This window comes from Pagrus major, chromosome 15, assembly GCF_040436345.1.
Source record: "Pagrus major chromosome 15, Pma_NU_1.0".
NCBI lineage: Eukaryota > Metazoa > Chordata > Actinopteri > Spariformes > Sparidae > Pagrus > Pagrus major.
This window is the reverse complement of record NC_133229.1, coordinates 22,975,725-22,998,120: the sequence shown is the minus strand read 5'-3', so window position 1 is coordinate 22,998,120 and position 22,396 is coordinate 22,975,725. Positions and strand designations below refer to the sequence as shown.

General features: G+C 40.0%; 2 protein-coding genes across 2 annotated transcripts; one reads left to right on the top strand and one right to left on the bottom strand.

Annotated features, from left to right (window-relative positions):
- The first annotated feature begins 6,256 nt into the window (after positions 1-6,256).
- On the top strand, positions 6,257-10,554 carry agt (angiotensinogen). Its single transcript, XM_073481543.1, has 7 exons — positions 6,257-6,337; positions 7,482-7,936; positions 8,037-8,403; positions 8,695-8,819; positions 8,976-9,124; positions 9,639-9,795; positions 9,879-10,554. Exons 2-7 carry the CDS (start codon positions 7,520-7,522, stop codon positions 10,053-10,055), a joined length of 1,392 nt encoding a protein of 463 aa, XP_073337644.1. The 5' UTR covers positions 6,257-6,337; positions 7,482-7,519; the 3' UTR covers positions 10,056-10,554.
- A 1,800-nt stretch (positions 10,555-12,354) lies between these two features.
- On the bottom strand, positions 12,355-21,674 carry cog2 (component of oligomeric golgi complex 2). The gene is made up of 18 exons (XM_073482266.1): positions 21,518-21,674; positions 20,895-21,056; positions 20,508-20,573; positions 20,339-20,419; positions 19,937-20,040; positions 19,414-19,522; positions 18,950-19,129; positions 18,721-18,845; positions 18,254-18,380; positions 18,003-18,142; positions 16,606-16,667; positions 16,367-16,518; positions 16,060-16,245; positions 15,377-15,449; positions 14,724-14,866; positions 13,306-13,445; positions 12,990-13,173; positions 12,355-12,869 (listed from the first exon to the last, which is right to left on the bottom strand). The coding sequence occupies exons 1-18, from the start codon at positions 21,572-21,574 to the stop codon at positions 12,774-12,776; spliced, it is 2,187 nt and encodes a 728-aa protein (XP_073338367.1). The 5' UTR covers positions 21,575-21,674; the 3' UTR covers positions 12,355-12,773.
- Positions 21,675-22,396: the final 722 nt, after the last annotated feature.

Below are 22,396 nucleotides of genomic sequence, written 5' to 3'. Positions count from 1 at the left end.
ATACATGACGAGAGGCACCGACCACACTGCTTTTGAGTTCACCAAAAATATTTGCAACCACTCATATGATCTTCAACGATTCATTGTATTTTATAAACTTAGCATATGTTGTTGTATGAAAAAAATATATATCTGAAAAGAAACTAGTACTTATAGCTGCCACATGAATTAAATGTGGGGTAAAAAATTGTAATATTTTCCAATGAAATGTAGTGGAGTTAAAGCAAAAAGAATTATAGACTGGAAATACCGATGTGAAGTACCTCAAAACTCACTCAAGTAAATGTTCTTAGTTACTTTCCATCACTGCTTACCGTTATAGTCTGGACAACAGTTTCAAACATTATGATGCACCTGCTGTTTATACAGCAACCATGAACAAAAAAATATGAACACATCACATCCATGTAAGCGCTGAGTAGTTTGACAGACCGACTCGCTCAGGAAGAGAGGGATGGATGCAGAACCTGTTCATACTGTTGAGTTGTTAGACTTGGCACTTACTGTAGTAGTCATAGCAACAGTTGCCATAGTATTGACAGGAGCTTCTGCAGGAGCAGCTTCCCATGTGACTGCCGCAGTTGTAACGACATGAGGGTTGTTCTGAGAGACACGGGAGGACACAGTCTTAACCAAAGTATTTACAATTCTCTGTGAGGATAAATGAATATGATGGAGCTATCACCTTAGAAATGTTTGGTTATAAAGACAGTTAAATACCTGTGGTGACGTCTGGTCCCATAGTTGATGTCGGGCAGTAATCTGAAGCAAATAAGCAAAAATCAAACGAGACCACCAGCAAAAAGATTGGCTCTTTATGTACAAAAACTATTCTAATGCCTGCAACCGGGTTGGATTCAGACTTGACAAGTCATAAAATTCAAACTATTTTAATGCCGACATGCTGAGGATGAATTTGGTGAGACAGAACGACACTAAATCATCGTTTACTTTGTTTCACCCTCCTCATCTTTTGTCCAAAAGGGCTTCCAGAGTCAACCAAAAGTCAAAGTTAAAGATACTACGGCTTCATAGTCCTACTAAAGTAAAAGTACTCAAAGTATTAAAAGGAAATGTACTCATTCCACAGAAAACTGGACAGTACATTGGCACATATTACATTATTGTTAACACTTAATACATCAGCAGCATTTCACTGTTGTAGTAGATCCAGATGGAGCTAGTCTTAACAGTTTATTTACAGTTGTGTAATTTAGTCTATTGGTTTCCAATCGAGGGGTCGGGCTCCCTCCAAAGGGTCAGGGAGATAATTAATGGGGCACGAAGAAGAAATTCTGCTGCGTACACTTTTATTCATATTGTGGCCATCCTTGCTTTTTTGTGAATTATTAAGTATTTAAACCTCTTAGTTATTTTTTAACACTTTGTGTGAACAGTTAAGTAAATCAAACTATGTAAAAAGTTGGTAGAACTGATAACAACTCATTGACATCCGATACATGACGAGAGGCACCGACCACACTGCTTTTGAGTCCACCAAAAATATCTGGAACCACTCGTATGATCTTCGACGATTCATTGTATTTTATAAACTTAGAATATGTTGTTGTATGAAAAAAATATATATCTGAAAAGAAACTAGTAGTTATAGCTGCCACACGGATTAAATGTGGGGTAAAAAATGAAATATTTTCCTCTGAAATGTAGTGGAGTTAAAGCAAAAAGAATTATAGACTGAGTATTTTGACAGACCGACTCGCTCAGGAAGAGAGGGATGGATGCAGAACCTGTTCATACTGTTGATTTGTTAGACGTGGCACTTACTGTAGTAGTCATAGCAACAGTTGCCATAGATTTGACAGGAGCTTCTGCAGGAGCAGCTTCCCATGTGACTGCCGCAGTTGTAACGACATGAGGGTTGTTCTGAGAGACACGGGAGGACACAGTCTTAACCAGAGTCTTTACAATTCTCTGTGAGGATAAATGAATATGATGGAGCTAACACCTTAGAAATGTTTGGTCATAGAGATAGTTAAATACCTGTGGTGCCAAAGGCCTCTGTAGTGTACCAGTAACCACCTGATGGATTATGAGAAAAACAAACAGGACAAAATGTCAGAGTATTGGCCACTTTAAGACCAGTGAGAGCATGACAAACCACAGACAAAAACCCTATCATGAAGACTATAAAAACACAAAGATGATCTTTCCAACTACTGCTCAATCTAATGTTGCTCAGACACAAAAGCGAGAGAGTAGTGGACAATACCTTGCACTCCAGATGAGACGATCACGCTGCAAAGAACTGCAAGAGTCCACATGGTGACTTCGTTCACCTTGCAACCTGCTTCAGATGCTGAACATGGCAGCTTATATAGGCAGCAGCCAAGTTAGACACTGTGATGTAGCAGCCATAAAGTTTCTGATGCCACCAACAGTGATAGTGATGATACTCGGTGATCATTGTGCGTGAGAAACACACACTCGGTTAACTATCATAAAGCATGTGCAAAGATTGTTCATCTGCAGCTTCAGGATGTGTTTTAAGGTGTTTGCTTAAGGCATCTTAGCAGAACCTCATGAGGGCTTTTGGGAACTTGAAAATGCGGAGATAATAAAATCCACTTTTATGTGTCACTGAAGGAATCCTTCTGCATCAGTTACACCCTTTAACAGTAGAATAGGATGACCATTAAACATATCAGAAACAGGTTCATTGCCTCGAAGGTTTTCACACACGGCGCATAACTGTCACAGTAAGTAAGAGAAACAAGTACAGCAAAAGTCAAGAATCTTGGCCTGCCATCTAGGATCGTATATTTATCATGCAAGCCTGAGATGTGCTGCCAGATTCTGCATAAATCTGAGCGTTGTCAAAAATGGTTATCAATGTTAACTTGTTTTGTTAAGTATGAATATTGGACAATATATTAACAGAGGTATGGCTGAACAAAGTACAAATACTTCACTACTGTACTGTACTTTTCAGGTATCTGTACTTTACTTGAGTATCTACTTTTCCGACAACTTTTTACTTTTACTCCCTTCATTTTAACACAAATATCTGTCCTTTCTAAAACCGGCTGGTTGCATTTGAGGGGAATTATCGATTATTTCAATTTTGGCTCTTTGCACGCTGCCTTCCCAACATCACGAGACTGATTTCAACCTGTCGTAGACGTAGTAAGACAGAATGACCTAGAAGACGGATAAAGATGGAAAAAGACAGAGAGGGAGACTGGAATGGGGAGAAAGGGTGTGTTAGTGTCTCGTATCTGCAGAGACTCTTATTTTCTCAGTTTGTTGCTGTGCTCAGGACGCTCTACCGACACAAAATGTCAGTAATTGACGTCTATGGAATGAGACTCAACAATAAACTATCCTTGTGGTGTGTTTAGGAACAGCTCGGACAAATCCTGCTGATTCTACCTTTAAATTCAACAGTCAGAATTATATTAATATGACGTGATGTTCAATTAGCTTTGCACAGAAATGGCCAGTAGAAATGCTCTTCAGAGGGATACTTAATTCTTTTATACTTTGAGTACATTTCAGAGCCCGTACTTTCTTAATTTTACTGAAGTAAAGAAATTAAATCAGCACTTTTACTTCTTTTAGACAAGTATCTGTACTAGATTTACAGTAAAAGTGTAAAATACTGGTGTGTTAACAGTAAGTCAGTGATATTCTAGTTTTATTCTACAAGTATCTCTACATAAGACCTACATACTTCACCTTGTATTAGTTTTTTATAATCTTATTATCCATAAGACACAAATAAAACCCAAATAAGTTCAAAAGAAGTTCATAAGAAGCCAGAAAAGACATGTGGAGGTTGTTTCCACTTTCCTTTATCAATTATTGCTACTACAACAGTGTTTGCAGACGATAAGTCCAGGGCTGTAAAACACTAACAGTGAAGTGACGTGATGTTTATATTTCTGGTGAGAAAGTCTTGTGTACCCTGCCCTGTTGGATCAGGTGTGTGCAAAGGATTTTCCTCATTATGTTCAGGGATGTCGCTCAATGAAAGTAAATACAAACTACACTGCTTTAGAAACTTTATGCCTGCCTCTGAAGACCATCTGAAAGGTGTTTGCTCCTTTCCCAGGACACGTAAGTCCAGGCATAACATCCTTTAACAGTTTGATAGTGACATGAAAGAAATACACTTTATAATACGGATACAAACCATATACTAAAGTAATGATTAACTCATGGATTATCAATGATGAATGCAGGATGTATCATGAATTTCTGTTGCTGACCATCAACAAATGATCAACAAGTTATTAAGACAATTAGTTCTCACTTGATAGACCATCAGTTAAATCAATCAGACAAATCATCAGTAAAGGATAAGTTCATCCAAAAATGAAAATCCAGTCATTATCTACGCGTCCCCATGCCGATGCAAAGTCTTGTGAAGTTTCGTGGTCCACAAATCATTTCTGGAGCTTCACAGTGAAACAGCATTGCAGCATTCTCCTAAACAACTGAAGTAGATGGAGATACCTCCAAGTCTCCAGGAAAGCCCTGAGTTCCCAAATTGATTTAAAAAAAGATGTCATTTACACTCTTTAAGCCAAAATCTTCACTGTAGCTGCATTGATAGAATGTGCTAACACGCACAAGTTGGTGCAGGAGCTTTCAGAGACTTGGATTGTGCCGGACAAGCTGTCTGAAGCCATTTTATTTTACTACTTTACTTTATCTACTTCAGTTGTTTAGGCGAATGCTACGAAACTTCATCCTATTTCCAGCATTATTGGGGGTAAGTAAACCATGACTGCATCAACTTTCCTTTAATTGATATGTGACCAGCTGGATTCTAGCTGCATAAAACATCACTCCAGACCTGTGTTTTGCACAGTACCTGTTCTCACAGAAATATCAAACTACTTTTATTATCAAACATTTACATATTAAACATAAACACAGTTACATAAATGAACTTTTATGTAACTGAAATCCAGCTAATGAATTTATGTTCCTTAATTGATGCTCTATCAGGAGAAAACTCATCACATGAAGTCAAAGTAACTTAATCATGAGCAACAGAAATGTATGATATATCCTGAATTAATAACTGCATTAAATCATCATTAATAATGCATTAGTTAATCATTACTTAAGTATATGATTTGCACCCTTATTATAAAGTGTCACCAAAAGGATGAAAGATAATAAGAGAAACATTATTGGTTTATTTTATACATTTGCATTTATCAGGCATGTTATTACCTCCGTTTCCGCCTGTGTCTGTTTGTGGTTGGTTGGTTTGTCAGCAGGATTACACAAAAAATACTAAACAGATTTTCATGAAACTTGGATGGACGATGGGTCTCGACCCAGAATAGACCCCATTAGGTTCTTGTGTGGATCCAGATAAAGGGACAGATCCAGGAATGTTTTCTCACTTTCTTTAACATTGTGAGAAAGGATGTTCTTGACACGTTCCTTAATTTCTCAGAGAATAATGCACAGAGCTTGATGAAAAAAATCAGCCGTATTTAGGTGGCTGAGTGAGTACAATTTGATGTAAAAAAAATCGGATATGATTATTTGATATTGGATTTGGCTTGACTGAATTAAAGGCGACTGTTGCCATTCTAGTTAGTTATTGCTTTAAGGAAAAGAAAAGTCAGAGGGATGTCTGAATTATCACGAAAACGGGTAACAAGGTTTAATGAGCATTATTGTAAATGTATATTAAACTGTACACTTTTACAGATGACATGGAATTGATGGTGTGAGTAATGATTGATATGGATTATATCAGAAAGAGAGAGACATGATAACACGAGTGCATCCTGTAGGAACAATAGCCGAAGAATATGATGCATGAAAATCTAGATTGCTTAGTAATTACTTTGACTCTGTCGTCTGTCTTTCTCTCTTCTTATTTTTCTTATATTGATTCAAGTCATTCAGGTTTCAAACATGTTTACTAGGTACTTGTTTGACTTCTGTGTTGAGCAAAATTTTTAAAGAACATGTGTAATTAATCACAAATAAACATCCCTACAATATGGTGACATTTCAGTGAGTCACTTCCAAACACAAACAAGCCCGGCTGAGCTCTCCGTTCACCCCCTCCGTGATGCGGCTTGCATCATCCTCCTCCTAAAGTCAACATGTAGAGGGACATTGGGAGGTCTCTTTCTTCTCTCTGTCAGACCTATTTATCTATGGCCATAGCACGTCAGTACAAAGCGGGCTGTGAGTCATGGCAGCAGAGCCCCTGATTCAATGCTGCTTTGGTTAATCAGTAACCAGAGTGGGAGCACCGCGGGCAGCCGACTGGGTTAAATTAAGGGAGCTGAGGAGTCAGGACCTCAGTCAGCCCTTCACTGAGCAGCAGCAGACACACACGGTAAGAGCAAACTTTGACTTTATCTCAGTAATTGCCTTTGGAGTGAATGTACAAACTTGTCAGAAGTGAGGGGAAATGTTTGAGCTTAGAGTCCTAGAACTGATCGAACTTATCCGTTATATTATTAAAAAACAAAAAATGATGTTTTAAATGTCTACAAGTGGTGTACAAGAGAGCACCTCTGTCAAACTGTCTTGTTGACCTACTTTTTAGTTTGATTTAAGGGTTAACTATTTCATCAAAACAAAAAGTACAAATGAATTGTGATGGATTAGATCAAATCAAAACATTTCGTCAGAAGTCTGCATCTCAACAAAAAGCATCAGTTATCGTGAATCAATCATGTTTTTTGGCCTCTGTCATAGAGTCATCCAGTACACAGGTGGGCTGGTTGCATATAAGAACATTTCAGAGGAAGGGACCAAGGCCATGTCCTGTGGTACATGTCCAAACAGAGGAAAATCCAGTGTTTGCTCACCTCTTACAAGAGTCCATCAGTCCACATTTCTGCACGTTCAACTCAAAGGATAAAGTCCTATGTTTGCATAAGAGCACTCACCCAGAAATCTAGGTTAATGACAATAACTTGTAATTAATCAAGCAAAATATAATTTTTTTCTTTTATTATCAACTCAATGCGTGTGTAAAAGTTATACTTACTCATTTATTTTAGACATGCATTTATCTGTACAGTTATTACGACATAAATACGGCCAAACAGTGAGTGGACGCTTTTGTCTTCTTGTATTTTGACAATTTGAGCGTGCAAATTTGCTTGACTGCCTGAGCACACGATCAGAAAGCTGCTTTAACAATATCCATCTTATTTTAGTCCGTGAACACAAACAAATTCACACACAGACGCACATAGATGCGTCTTCATTATCTATGCGACCCCTGTTGCGGAGGGTAATGCCTGCTCTCATTCAGCGACCAGCAGGAGAGAGGACACACAAAGAGCAATCAATCCATCACTGACATGCCGCTCTATGTCCAATGTTGGCTGGAACCAGATCCAGCCAGATTTCTGTCGAAAGCAACACTAATACTTACGTACCATTCACAACACGATACTAAGACTCAAGAGCCTGTTGATCACTTGGTATACTTATCATAAACTAAAAATATCTGTCTCTCTCCACAGAAGGAATCGTTTTAAGGTGACTATCAACAAAAGGAAAAATGCCGATCCTGCGGTCGCCTCTTCTTGCCCTCCTACTCTGCTGCTACCTCTCAGCAAGCCAAGCCAACCGCGTCTACGTTCACCCCTTCCATCTCTTTGCCTCCGAGAATGTCAGCTGTGAGACCCTGCAGGCCCAGACGTCCAAGCCTCTTGAGACACTTCCTGTGGCCCCCCTTGATATTGAAGTCCTGACGCCAGACAACAGGGACCTGTCGAGGCTGGATGCACAGAGGCAGAACATCACAGAGAGGACGGCGGTTCTGGCAGGGCTGTTGAACTCTCTGGGCCTCAGGATGTACCAGGCGCTCAGCAGCAAGCAGCAAAGCAGCAACACCCTCCTGTCCCCGGTCAACACCTACGGATCCCTCTTCACCTTCTACCTGGGAGCCTCCAAGAAGACAGCAAGCTTGTTCCAGGTCTTTGATTTTCAGTGTTGATTTGTGCTGAATGAGGGGATGATTGATATGGTCCCATGTGATCATCAGGCTTTGTACTAATTCATTCCTTTCCTTCCAGAGCTTACTGGGCCTGAGCAGCGGCACTGACCGAGAGGACTGTGTGTCCTTAGTGGATGGACACAAGGTTCTCAAGACCCTGCAGAGCATTAACTCTCTGGTGGACGACGGACCGAAAGATGAAATCACTACCCAGGTGTGGACCTTCACTCGTCAGGGTACTCAGCTATCAGAGGACTTTATTCAAGGCACACAGGACTTCTCGGACACATCGTTCATCCGCGGCGTGGACTTCTCCAAACCTCAGGAGGCTGAGCAGCTGGTGAACAGCTTCGTGGAGAAGACGTCGGATGGGAAGGTGAAGAGCGTCTTCAAGGATCTGAACTCCAGCAGCGACCTTCTGTTTCTTACCTCCTTCAACTTCCAAGGTTTGTCTCTTCCTCTTGTTTGATCAGAACTTGGCCAATCAGGACACTTTCCACATTTTAAGACCACTACTCAAGCTTGTGTGTTGCACCAAAGATTGTATTTGGAGTGGACAACATTTTGCAGATCTGTATTTTACTCAACAACAATGTCTCTTTCAAGAAGTCATGACCCAGTTACTCAAGATGATCCACAGTTTCACGGAGGAAGTGTCTACAGCTGATATCTCCAAAACTTGGCAGGCTACACCACCTTGCAGTGTCTGATTTTGTTCTTTACTTGTGTTTCTTTAGGTAGCTGGAGGACAGCCTTCCAGCCAGAGGAGACCTCCACGCAGGAATTTCATGTGGACGAAACAACCACAGTGATGGCTCCACTGATGACCCACACGGGTCAGTACCACTACCTGAATGATAAGGTAAATAATGTGTTTTTTTATGCCTAACGTTGGCTCATTTGTGTATTTCTCTTCAACACATATTTGCAGCTGTAGTCTATGAAATATACTTTGGTGAAGAGCAGGAAGTTTGAGTTTGCTCACATCATGATGTAATATTTTTTTCTCACCATGAAGGCACGGCGGTGCACAGTTGTGAAGCTGTCTCTGAGCAAACGCTCCTATATGTTGCTGGTCCTGCCTCATGAAGGGGCTAACCTCCATGACATAGAGTCTAATCTGCGTACTGACATCATGTCTGACTGGCACCAGAAACTCCAGGAAGGGTGAGTACTGAGCTTTTTTAAAAACCCTAGATAATTTTGACTTTTGAAAATCTCATTAATCAATAATCAAAATAGATGGCAATTAATTTAGTAGTTGACAACTAATTATTTAGTCGATTAATTGTTGCAGCTGTACAGCTGGTGCCCCCATGTTCAAAAGAAACCCTGCTAAAGTGCCCCCTTGGATGCCCCTATGTTTGATAAAACATGATAACGTGCCCTCTGGGGTGTCCTTCCATCTGACAGAATTTGATAAAGTGCCCTTTAGGTGCCCTCTCAGTGCCCTTTTTGCACTCTGGTGCCCCACTGGTGCCCTTTTAGTTTTTGTCACCCTTCAAACATCATGAGTCCGCCACTGATCACTGTTTTTCCAGGACTGTAGAAACACAGCTGGTTATACAGTATATGTTGTTTCACTGTAGAGCAAATGAGGCTGCAGATTTTAATGGAATCACTTCAAAAACTTTTCATCTTAATATTAAATACCTGTTTCCCCCTCTGTCCATCCACCCAGTCTGTTGGAGCTGTCCCTCCCGAAGTTCTCCATGTCTTCTGTGACTGACATGCGCGACCTGCTGACCAACATCGATCCAGAAGTTGAGGCCAAACTATTGGGCTCCCAGGCTGAGTTCAGCCAACTCAGCAACACCCAACCCTTTGCTATAGATAAGGTGACGTAGATGAGTGGTCAAAATATAGAAAACACTCACTGTGTATGTGTCCATCATTAACATATCTCTTTGTCTGATCTCAGGCGGTCAACAAGGTGACGTTTGAGATGTCGGAGGAAGGAGCAGAACCTCAGGACAAGATCCAGGAGGAGGGCATCCCTCTGAAACTCTCCATCAACCGGCCGTTCTTCTTTTCTGTCATAGAGGGAGATTCGAACGCCATCCTCCTGCTGGGAAAGATCACCAACCCTACACTCTGAAGTTATACAGTGCCTAAAAAGCAACAAAATCCTCTGACGTGAAAAACACCCAACATACCAGACCCATTTCTTTACAGTGTTCTTCATCGCCTCCAGCTCCTGCAGGTGCTGAAATCAATCATTCAACAGACATCTCATTTAGATCCTACCCTTGTTTTTCAGCTGAAATAATGGCCACATGCAGTATTTGAGGAATGAAGCACAACCTCGTTCGCAGAGGATCTATCAATATTACAGTGTTGCAGAAACAGTATTTATGAAAAAACCTGTTACTTTAAGCTGAGTTGTTTTCAAGCAGCCTCTTAAAAATCCTAATTTGTTTGTTTTTTTCCTGTAAAATTTATTATAGCAGAGTTCTGTACAGTATTTTTCAGTAGAGTAGGTACAGTAACCACGATTCTCTACGATCAAATACTGATGACGTTGTATATTGTAACTAAGAGTTTATTTTTGTTTTGTTGCGATTTGTGATTTCTGTAATAAAACATTTGTAACCCAACACACTTGAAATGTCTTTTTTAAATCAGGATTTCAGGTTTTTTATCGTTTCAATGATTCAAATGATCGTAATGTATCGATATTGATCACCTAAACAGGTCAGGAGAGAGGAGCCTACAGACTGGACGGCAGGGAAACGCTGCACTAGAGGTCATTCAACTTTCCAGTTAGGGATTATGCTACATTTTGGGGAAATTGGGACGAGATTCAGGATAATAATTTAGACTATTATCTAATTTGGGAACAATCTCATCAGCTACTGTCAATCAATTAGGTTTTTGCTAGTTGAAAGCATAACATTTAGATTTTTCAGATGATAAATCTTAAGCATATTTCTCATCATGTTTCCAAAATCTTTCCTCTTGTACTTTTTCCCATATATTCTGTGCATAAAAAGAATAATCCAGTTTCCTTTTCCTGTGTTCAATATAATTTTGCAACTAAACCTTGACTAATAACAGAATTGATAATGACCGATTGAAATATTACGGTTTAGAGAATACTGAATGTCAAATAGACATGAACAATACCTTTAACACAACTACAAATTGGTATTTTTCATTTATAGTCATCTGCAAATCAGAAAATCTATAACTTTTACAATGCCTGGTTGAAAATGTGGTTACTGTACCGGCACTTTATACTGTATAATACATATTATTCATAAATATTAGAAGATATATGAATCACAACATGCATTAATGTGTGGAATAATATGGAAATAAGCATCCATCATTACTGGATGGTGACGAGTTCAGCGGCTTCTTGCTCTTGAGGCAAAATCTAAAAACAGTTATTGATGACCCATTTTAAGTTTTCATGACTTTGATTTATATATTGTATATGTGTGGTTTATTTATCTGTAGCATTGTTTTCAGAGTGACATCATGAGTAATAACCCCTTCTGAGCATGTTTAAAACGATCAGTATGCCGTATGCAGTGCAAACACATGACATATACACATACACTTATATACACACACCATCAGTAACTTTTTTGCCTTGTCTACATCTTTTCCATTACACCATTTTTTACCTCATTGCAACTTTCTGTTTGTGCTTATGTTTGTATATTATAGGACTTTTGTATGTACATGTAACATTTTGAGGCGAGTTTCCTGTTATAAGCCTCGATGGTTTTTCTGAATAAATTTTAGTTACTTCACTAATTGATTTTTTTCACACAGACTTGCAAAGAGTTTGTAAAATATGTTGTTATAAATTAAACTACCCAACAGTACAAGTACTCCTGAAATGATTAGTTGATTAATCAGTTTGTCAACTGACAGAAAATTAATTGGTAATAATTCAGAAAATCATGTCTTTTTTTTTATAAGAAAACATTTGTGTTCCAATTTCTGTGAAGCTTTGCTGCTTTTCCTTTTAATCTTTTTAATAACTTTAATTTATTAATAATAATTTTGAGGTTTGCACTATTGGACAAGCTAACAAGGCGTCAAGGCATCGCTTTGGGCCTTTGGCATTTTCCACTACTTTCAATAAAATGTTGTCATTTTAATTTGTTATCAATAATCTTAGGATTTGGACAAAACAAATATCGTGAAGGTGTCACTGGCATTTCTCACTGTGCACAGAGTACTTTTACTTTGAAACTTAAAATGACATTTTCCTGATTACACTTTCAATTAACTTTAGTAACATAACATTTTCAATGCAGGACACTATTTTTACAGTGTAGTATTATAACATCTACTTAAGTTATGATCTGAATTTTTCTCCACCACTGCCAACGCTTGGAGCTCGTGAGTGACCTTTCCATTAAAACACACAAATTCAAATCTGTATCCAAAATTCTGTGTTTTATTCCCAAGTTCCATAACGTTAAACATATTATAATAAACAACTTTGATTTTAACAAAAATGTACATGTTACACACAAACAGACTTCTATGTCAGATAAATCCTTCACCAAGCAGCGGAAATTAAACAAATATCGTTTGATTGACATTCTCTCTTTACGAATTAGACTTCAGTTAGACTCTTGTTATATGACATTCTGGACCAACATATAGAGCAGTTCATATCACCAGAATCAGTAATTTTCTGTCAGTTCTTGTCCTTCAGTCTTCCTCTTCTCGTCATCATAAACTGTTACCAGACCATTACTCCGGCCTGTGCTGGGACAAATGCTTTTTATCCTTCTTGCAGGATTCTTGCAGGGGTTGAAATGCAGGGATGAGTGCAGCATGTCACACCTTATTAGTTCTGTTCAGCGAGCTCTCGGGCCTCTTTCACAAGGTCCATCAGAGTGGTGAACATGGAGATGTCACTTGGCTGAAGACCCATCTTCTGGATCTGCGACACACAACAGCACAGAGCAGTGTAAGAGAGAATAATCAAAAGTATGTCAGATGACGCTGAAGTTTGTAACAGAGCCTGGAAGCAGTTGTTCTGCATGTTTCAAACGCCACCTACCTGCTCTCCCAGGTATTCCACATCCAGTGCCAGTTGTAGTCGGATCTTGGTGTCGTCTGTGGGTCCACCGTTTGCTCCTGCCGTGGTTGTGGTGGTCGCGCCCTTTCTGGCTTGCTTCAATCGCTTCAGACTCTCCTCCATCTTTCTCACTGAGCTCAGCACCTCAGAGATGGTCTCATAGTACCTGAACACAAGAAAGACAAAAAAATCAAACTGTGTAACACAAATTGTGTGGCTTGCAGCTAGAAGTGAAATGGAGGACATAAGCCATACTTTATAAATCTTCAGCTCTGGTTCTTTATTTGTGTTAGCTCACCTCTGTGTGCATTCAGACAGTGTAACTCGCAGCCACTCTTGTGCTGTAGAGGGAGTGACCAGTCCCGTCGAGTCAGTTAGCAACTGATGTAACGGCCGTAAGGCGTTGTCCATGTAGGCTGATGCATGCACCGGCAGTTCCTGGTCAAAGAGGAGGTAGAATGTTGTATGCACAGCGTAGTGGGAAGATAAACATTCGCTTGTGTTGAGGATCATGGTCAGTAGAAAACTGAATTTGAAGTTTGCTCATGTTGAGGGCGGAGACTTATATTTATCTCTCTTAAACTATGAAAGTAAAACTGTGTTTTGGGCTACATTTTCTTAATGTAGAGCTATGCAGGTGTAGATCATATGGAAATGTTGAAGTTTGCATTGTGCAGCTCTATTATGCAGGAAAATGTGAATAAATAATCAGACTCAGTATCAGCAGAGATAATTATCAGGATATCCTTGTCCAATGGATATTAATGTGTCTGTGTGCTGTGTGCTGTCAGTGTTTATCTCTGTGTTTACTCTGCAGTAATGAGGATTGTGCAAGTAATGCTACAGAAATCGTTGATAAATCAGGAAACAAAACATCTTAGATGCAACTAAACAGCAGCACTGTCGCGAAGAGGTGATGCCAGTGATTCAAAGACTGAGCATGTTTGACAAATTCTTAAGTGAATTTTTCGACAAAATGCCATTACCAAGGTCAATTATTAACTTTTAAAAAGGGCTCTGTGAAACTTCTGTGTTGTGCTGGAAGCTGGTCATTTGATTATGTTAGCGGACTTGATTTCTACTTGACTGTTAGCTGCCGTTGCTCTCTGTTAGCACAGCGGAGAGAGGCAATGAGGCGAGGCACGAGAGAACATGCATTAAGTCGCATCCTTTGGACTGTTGCAGAAAATCCGACCCGAGTCCTTCAAACAGAAATCTACAGTTCCATCAGCATTAAACAACGTAAACAAATCGTCCACAGGCTTGTACAGGCAACAATCTGCTCACATATTGCCAATAGAAAGTGATTAATACCTGTACATTTCTACAAATTGTGAGACAGAAGCCCTTTCAGCTCAATGAGTACGTCACTTTCTGTAACTCTGATGTGCATCACATCAAAGAAATCGATCATGACTCATTATTTCGTTAATGTGCAATGTAAGAGAGAATAATAATGTGGAAATCAAAAGCTATTCATGCACCAACATGCCTCATCAATCTGAGCGGTCAGTGAATTTCAAAATGTGAAATTCTGACCTTTAATTTGAGCATTTCCACCAGAAAAAAAAAATGTACGTCACACCACAGATCAAAGTGCATTAGCCCCCCAGGTTTTGTCTAAATCAGACAAACTCCCAGTGTTTGCTCCAAGATATACTATATGATGAAATATAGGAGAAACTCATATATGTGCCTGTTTGCAGCTTCACTGACCTTATTAGTCCTGCGGTAGAGTCGTGGAACCTCAGAGGCACTCTTCAGGAAGCGGCAGCTGCGTTCAGTCAGATGCTGTGTCATCCTGGTGTTCAGAGTGGGAATGCTACTCGACAGGCAAGCCTTGGAGTCCGACAGAGCATCTGACATAGACGAGAACACTAGTGAATACTAAAGTACAAGCTGTAACCGTCAGAGTTACCTTTGTGCTAAAGCAGGATACAATGAGAAAGGAATTATTATATTTTGTGGCAGAGATATTGTCTTTGAAGATGTCACGCTCAAAAGCCTGTTGGGGATTGAATGGTTTCATTTTAAAATGTCAGTGAACATTTACGGCTAGTTGCACTGACATGTGTCTGTTGGCATGTTTTCACAAAAATTAGAGCACAGCAGAAATAAGGCAGTGCTCCCTTCCATTTACAAAAGAAGAAAATAATCCTCCAAACAGAGATGGCATGCCACTTGTATTACAGGTTCTACTTGACAACAGAACAATGCTTTGGAACAGTTGTAAACAAGTGTATACAAATCCGACTGGACATTTCTTCCTCATTTCCTGACAAAACATTGCACAATAAGATCAAGCAAACACAACACAAAGGATGTGGAAAGTCAAAATCACTTCTATGTGTACTGTATGGGTAGCTTACCTTCCACAATAGCAAAGTTCTTGAATCCGATGGCTTCTAACCGCTGTCTGACCATCTCGGACATCTCTGGTATCTAAGAGAAAAACAAGAAGCTATCAGTCGTCGTTTTTCCATCTAACTGCCAAGGGAATTTAAGGTGAACTCTGGAAAAGTTGCAAAAAGAAAAACAGAGCAGCAACAGCTAATCGGTCATCTAAGTTCAATGTTCACTTTGTCAGAACGTATTTGGAAAAGGTGTTTCCATCTCTCATTAACTTTGTTTTGAAAAAGGCAAAAACCACCTCAAGTGAGTGTGAATATTTTTTTGACAAATTCAGGAAGTATTTCAAATTTTTCCATTTCTATTAACGTTTTCTAATGCGATACTTAAGTTGGTAAAACATGCACCCCCTATTACAGAGGCTGTGTCCTCGCTGTCCTTTGCTCATGTCATCCTCCTTCTCCCTCATTCTGTTTCCTGTCACTCTTCAGTTGTTCTATCCAATGAAGCCACGAAAAAGGCCACAAAAAATATGTTGTTGGACAGGGCTAGTTTTTAAACCAATTCAAAATTCTCAAGAATAGACACTTTGTCATCTATGTAAAATGTAGAAGCTTAACCCCCGTAAGTCTAACATGTGATATAATGTAAGTAAACTGGAGCTACATATGTAAGTGCATCTATTTAGTTTGTGTTTGTGCACCTGCTCCTGCAGTTTTTGGATGTCGGCTGCGATGTAGACCAGCTGTTTGGTGGACAGAGAGGCAGGACTCCCACTCTCACTTCCACCCTCATCCATCGATGTTCGGCTGGAGGTGGAGGAGGCCGAGCTCGGCAAGGGCCTGGTTGGCTCTTTGGTCACCTCGGAGGATGGAGTCTTAGTCAACACCTGTGTGGACATGGATCGAGATGATAAAAGCAGGTAACAGCCACATGGATATCCATTGGCACTGAGCTTTTGTTGTTGAAATTCACTTCTCAAATAAGTATTCTGGTTTATTTAAGTTTACCTCGTCAAGAAACTTTGCATATCGTGCGTAGAGCTGCAGCGTGAGCTTCCAGAGACGATGGGCCAGAGGTGACAGGTAGACTTTGTCTGACCAACATCTCACTAGACAGGACCACAACACCTCAGATACCTGCAGGTGGTAGGCACTGCCAGCTGGACATAGACAGACACAGACACATAGTTACTGCAGGTGAAGTATTAGTTACACACCAGCGTTCATGATAGAGAATAAATTCCTACCTGGTGCTGCAACTAGTCCTTCACTTATGGTGTTCTCCAGACATCCTGCTATTTCCTTGTACCTGAGAGGGGAAAGACAAAACAATCAATGTGTTATCAGCTTATTTCTTGCATCAGCTCTGATATACACAGATTCATGACGTGAAACAACACTGCGTGTCTTAGAAATTATGGACTTTCCCGAGAAGGCTGAACTGTGCAGGTTTGTATTGAGAAATGAGGACACAAGGCCTAATCTTTACAGTGTGTGCGTGTTTGTGGGGGTGGGAGGAGGTTGACAAACACTAGACAACTTTTTCCACAGATCGATGGCCATTCAGTCAAGGTCCAGTGTCATGTTTACGGGCTATGTTTAGTAATGCGCTGACACACATCTTAAATTTTCATTTTGCTTCTTGTCATCACTCTGCATGAAACTCACACCCACGAGTAATCTTCCAGATTCCTATCAAAAAGGGCTTTGTTCAACTTGTGAACGTCTGCCAACTCATCTTTTTCCCCTAAAAAATGCTGACAACCTGCAATTTTAACCAAAGCTTGTCTCTTGAGTCATTAAAGCAGCAGACAATCCTTCAAAATACATGCTGCACAGAAACTCCACCTCCACCAATGTCAGACCATGTTCGTTTTAGCTGAGAGGTTTAAATTCAAGAGGCTAAAACACACCTTATTATATTCATTGCATGCAAGTAACAATAATGTAATCTGAGGTTGTGCACGTGTGATTTTCCAGGAAGTCTTGTCAGTTAAGCTGCCAATACCCCTATCAGTATTGCTTGTTGGACATTTGTATAGCTTCCTCCACCCACAGCTTTCTGGCATCCGATTTTGAGGGGGAGGGGGGGGCTGCGTCTATCATTTCAGTAACTTTCCAAAACCGACAATCCAACTTTCACACACACTTTACGTTAGGAAGTGAGAAAGGTGGCTTTGAACTCTCTCTAGCTCTATTTTTCCAGCACTTTTCATGTAAACAACTAAGCGCAAAACTGTAAAAGCCTTCCAGGGGAGAGAATGTGCACCATTCCACCCATATTTAAAAGATGTTGCATCTCCCTCCTCTCTGAATGCCAGCTTTTCATTCTGCCTTCGAGGGTAGCTATTCAAAACAGCACTTTTTCAACACAGGGTCCGAAATAGCTTTTTTCCTGGCATAATGCAGACATTAAAGAACACTACTTCCTGCACAAGAAAAGACAAAACTTCAACCGATCAGCTTTTTCACTCCATCTTCGAGCACTAGCTCTCGTACCATTACAGATATGAAAATAGTTATAGTTGTTCTGAGCAGCCACACTCAAAGGCAGATTGAAAAGTTGGCTCATAGAAAGAGGGGAGAAAGAGGGAACACACATTTCCAAACCATCTCCTCCGGAATGAATTGAGGTAAAACGCACCGTAGTTGAAAGTAGACGGGCAGGTTCCATTTGTTGTGGAAGCTGGTATATGAGGGGTGTACTCTCAGTCTCTTCACACTGGCCTGCGAGCTGCACTGACGCTCAAACTTCCGCACAAACTCCATACTCGCACTGTAACGCTAGAGAAGAAAAAAAGAGTGGGGGTGAAACTACTCAATCAAACACTGCGAAATGTGACAGCACACAATCAACAAATCTTTTACAAAGAAGGGAATCCACTGTGGCTGTACCTCATAGAATATGTCAGGGTTTCCAGGGTTGAAGAGGTAGGCCAACCTCTCCTCGATCCCTTTGATCATCTCCGGCCACACAGAGTTCACCAGGAAATCATAACCTGGCACTGTGTCAGCTTTGTCACTGAGGGGAGAAGAAAAACCAGCATGTTAAAGATAAGCTATGATATCATCTATATTGGTCACTACTCCAGCTACTGATTCATTTTATGCACACAATCTAGGGGCAGTTGTTATTATTAGAAAAAAACCTCTGAGGGCGACTAAAGAGAAACTTTCATACAGTAAGTAAGAGTAAATGATGCATGGTAATTACATTAATAAATAAATAAACACAATAAATATATATCAAAAGTGTGTGGTCAATATGCTGAATGTAACAGATGACAACAGACAACTTGCTTTTCTAGTAGAGGCAAGAAGATCTGGATCTATGAATGCTTTGAATGAATTTAGATCATTACCTGGATATGGCTCCTCCAGTCACCTCTCTGAGCAGTCGACAGTGATGAGGAACAAACTCCAACAGTCTAGAGTACATCAGCTGGAGACCATTAGGACTGGATTTCACCACCTCTTCTACTAACACCTTAGAGAAGGGGAAGAAAGAAAAGTTATCACTTAATGTCTTCAGAAGGGCAGAAATGCCCGGTGATTAACAGTATATCAAAACGTGTGTTGTTTTTTTTTTACCTGGTCCATGTAAGGTTTAACCAGCACCTGTCCTACCAGGGCCTCAGCATCTCGGGTCTTGTCTATGGTGGCATATGTCCTCAGGCAGTGACGCACCATGTCCACATTGGATGTTTGCAGACCCTCAATCAGCAGCCCCTCCAGAGACTGCTGCAGCATGGAGGTGATCCCTGCAATACGCTGACAGAGGACAGAACATTTTCAAATAAGCACTAAAAACAAGTATAGAAAATATTTTTCAATATTTCAATATTTAATTGAAGGTTTTCCATAAAAGCAGATGGTTGTATTGATTACTTTTCTGTAAGGAAACTCACCAGAGGAACTGCACTAAAACTGATTATCTTTGTCAAATAATTACAGGGCTGGTGGACTGACAAGATGACCAGCCAGATAAACTGACAGACTAACTGAGCAGCTATTGCTTTATCAGCTGTCTGACTGATTGGCTGGTTAACACTTACAGGTCTGACTTTGTCCAGTAGGGGCATGCCTTTGCTCTGCACAGCATGGAACTGCAGCTGGTTGAATTCTGTAGCAATTCTCTCCAGGATCTGACCTGCTAACAAGGGACTAAACACAGAAAGAAAGACAAACAGACATGAAGTCAGATATAAAAGCTTAGAACTATATCCCTGCAGTGATCACGTTTAAACTACCTGAAGATCTGGTGTGCTCGAGTAATGTTTACAAAGATTTTGCAGTACTTTGTGTCTGCTATTTGGATGTATGTTAAGAAATGGAATACAAGGCACAAGATTACGAAATAGAAATATACTTTTCCAGGCCCAAAAAGATAAATGTACTAAAACCTTTTCTAGCTAACTTAATCTGACTTTGCAATAACATCCTATTTGTCACTTCTGGTTAGGCTGAATATTGAAATGCAAATATTTAGAAAACCTTTGCTTTGTAAATGCCCACATTCAAAGATGAGGTTATCTACAAGGTGATGCCAGCAGGTTTGTAAGCACGTCAGTTTCGCACCTGCTTATTTCCAGAGAGTTGGATTCCTTGGAGTTCTGTGAGTGGAGGATCTTCTCAATCTTCTCAACTGAGCGCACCACCTGAATTAGCCTCAGTACACACACCTGATAGATGGAATAATGAATGGAAGATGATAATTAATTGATATTGTCCCACAGAGGGTGCAGGCTATTATTCAACACTATCTTCTAAATTAAAGGTTGGAAAACTAGTGTTCCTATAAAATAATTTAAGAATACGGTAATCGACTGTGTGACATCAAATATATCTAGTTGAAAACAACATTATGTTCACAACGTGTCATGGATTTGCCACACAGCGCTTTGTAAAGGTAATATATTTAATGATGAACACAAATTATGATCAAATGATGAAGTCAGACAGGAAGACGAGAAGCCAAACCTTTTTTTTCTGCAGATCTTCCTGTTTGGACAGCTGACTGTCTATGGCCTGAATCACCTCACTCACACAGGACCGCAGACTCTGTAAAAGACAACAGCCAGAAACATGAGTGAACTCTCGGTGGCAGAAATTCCTCAAAGCTTACAGTATGCTTAATCACCACACATACCATGACCTCCTCTCGTAACTGTCCCAGTGGCACAGAGAGCTGATTGAGGGCTTTGTCCATCCCCACCTGAAATGAAGGTGAGGACCTCTGAGATTAAAGACAGTCTTAACTTGGTCAGATTTACTTTAAAAAATGAAAAGTGTGTGGTGTGCTCGCCGTCATTTTTTAAGAGCCCCAAGGTACTGAACTTTTGAGGCTGATCCCGTTACTTGACAATACAAATTAGATAACGATAAACATATTTTTCAATTTCAAAAAAACAAAAACCCTGTTATCAAAAATGACAGTGACAGTAAATAAAGATAATTGTTCATTTTTAACAATAAACATTATTGACTTTTAATTCCTAATTACATTTTTTTAATACTTTTAACATTAAGGACTGACCAGGTTGGTGGAGAGGTTAACAAAGTCTGCATAGTCCTTGTTGATGAGCTCCACCATGGCTGTTTTCAGCAGCTTGTAGTAAAGCTCCAGGTCCTCTCTCATCTCCTCCAGCTGGACCTGCTTCCGACATTCTGCCACAAACTGGTCGACGTCAAAGTCATCCTGCAGACAGAGACACAGCAGAAGGATAGACACATTTACACGAGATAACAACACTTGTTAATCCGCCGTGTATACAATAACATCCAGTATTACTAAAACATTGAGACAAGACGATGTATATCAGAAATTGGAGAGTAAATCGACTCAGCTACAGACTGACAGACCAAAAAGAAGAATTCAGCCACATCATACAGACTGAACACATTGTAATCACTGCTAACGTCGTTTGCTATTAAGGATTATATGCAACGTCACTGTTTGACATGTTCGATATTATCAACATTAACTATCACCGTGATGTAAGTATAATAGCTTATTAGTATTTTCGTTCAATAACAAACAAAAAAATCTTGAAGAAACAGGAGCTTCCAGTGTGAACAGTCGACTAGCTAATGCTAGCTAGTTTAACAGCATACGCCATCGTCAGCGCGCTACCAAACGTGACGTTGACGGGTTTTTACCTTCATAAAAACATCCTTGTCGAAGCACAAAGAATCTGGTCCCTTTGGTAGATTCATGTTGGATTATAAAACGCGGCTAAAACATAACACAAACAGAAAAAGTCACAACACTCCGGCTAGCTGCGAACGGCTTCCGCAAACATGGCAAGCGCACCAACGAAGAAGAAGAGTCAGGAGGAGGACTAGTGGACAGGCGGCCACAGCGCCCCCTAGAGGCAGCGAGTGGTAAACGCACTGTGGCAAAGAGCCTGAGGCTGAGTGAGTTTTAAAATGTCAAATACAGTGTTTTCCACAGGTTTATGTTAGGCTTATATGCACGTATTTGGAGGGGGGTTTGGGTGAATTTAAAAATATCTCTAACTAACTCATTTTGAGTGGTGTGTATAATATTTTTAGACTGTTATTATTACCATATCTGTGTGCAGAAGGTTGGAAAAGCGAGAGCAGATAATAAATAATCAACAGCCCCCAAAGCTTAATGATGTCCACTGTGCAAATACAACTATCAGATCTGTCATTTAGTTCGATTCGATGCACTCAACATTGATTTTACATTCATTTAGCTTAGGTTGTGCCCAAAACGCCTTGTAGGGGAGACGGGGTAAGATGAGCCACTTTTTTACATTTGATTATTTTACTGCAAAATAAAAATGTATGCATGTATGTAATAGTTACTATATATACGTCAGGTTGTTGTGTACCCATGGAAATTAAAAACACTCCACCCTCATTACCACCACTCAGGTGCCCTTGACCAAGGCCCTTAACCCTGACTACTCCAGCATCGCTCTCAGTGAACCCTCCACTGAATAAATAAAGGGTAAAAACAAGTTATCTTGTTATGATGGTTTCAGAACAATGACCATGACTATGGCACAA

Coding starts and splice junctions, on each gene's coding strand:
- agt (XM_073481543.1), top strand. CDS start 7,520: ATGCCGATCCTGCGGTCGCCTCTTCTTGCCCTCCTACTCTGCTGCTAC. Junction 8,820..8,975: donor ACCACTACCTGAATGATAAG/GTAAATAATGTG, acceptor CTCACCATGAAG/GCACGGCGGTGCACAGTTGT. Junction 9,796..9,878: donor AACCCTTTGCTATAGATAAG/GTGACGTAGATG, acceptor GTCTGATCTCAG/GCGGTCAACAAGGTGACGTT.
- cog2 (XM_073482266.1), bottom strand. CDS start 21,574: ATGAATCTACCAAAGGGACCAGATTCTTTGTGCTTCGACAAGGATGTT. Junction 19,523..19,936: donor AACTCTCTGGAAATAAGCAG/GTGCGAAACTGA, acceptor TTCTGTGTTTAG/TCCCTTGTTAGCAGGTCAGA. Junction 12,870..12,989: donor TGGAATACCTGGGAGAGCAG/GTAGGTGGCGTT, acceptor TGTGTGTCGCAG/ATCCAGAAGATGGGTCTTCA.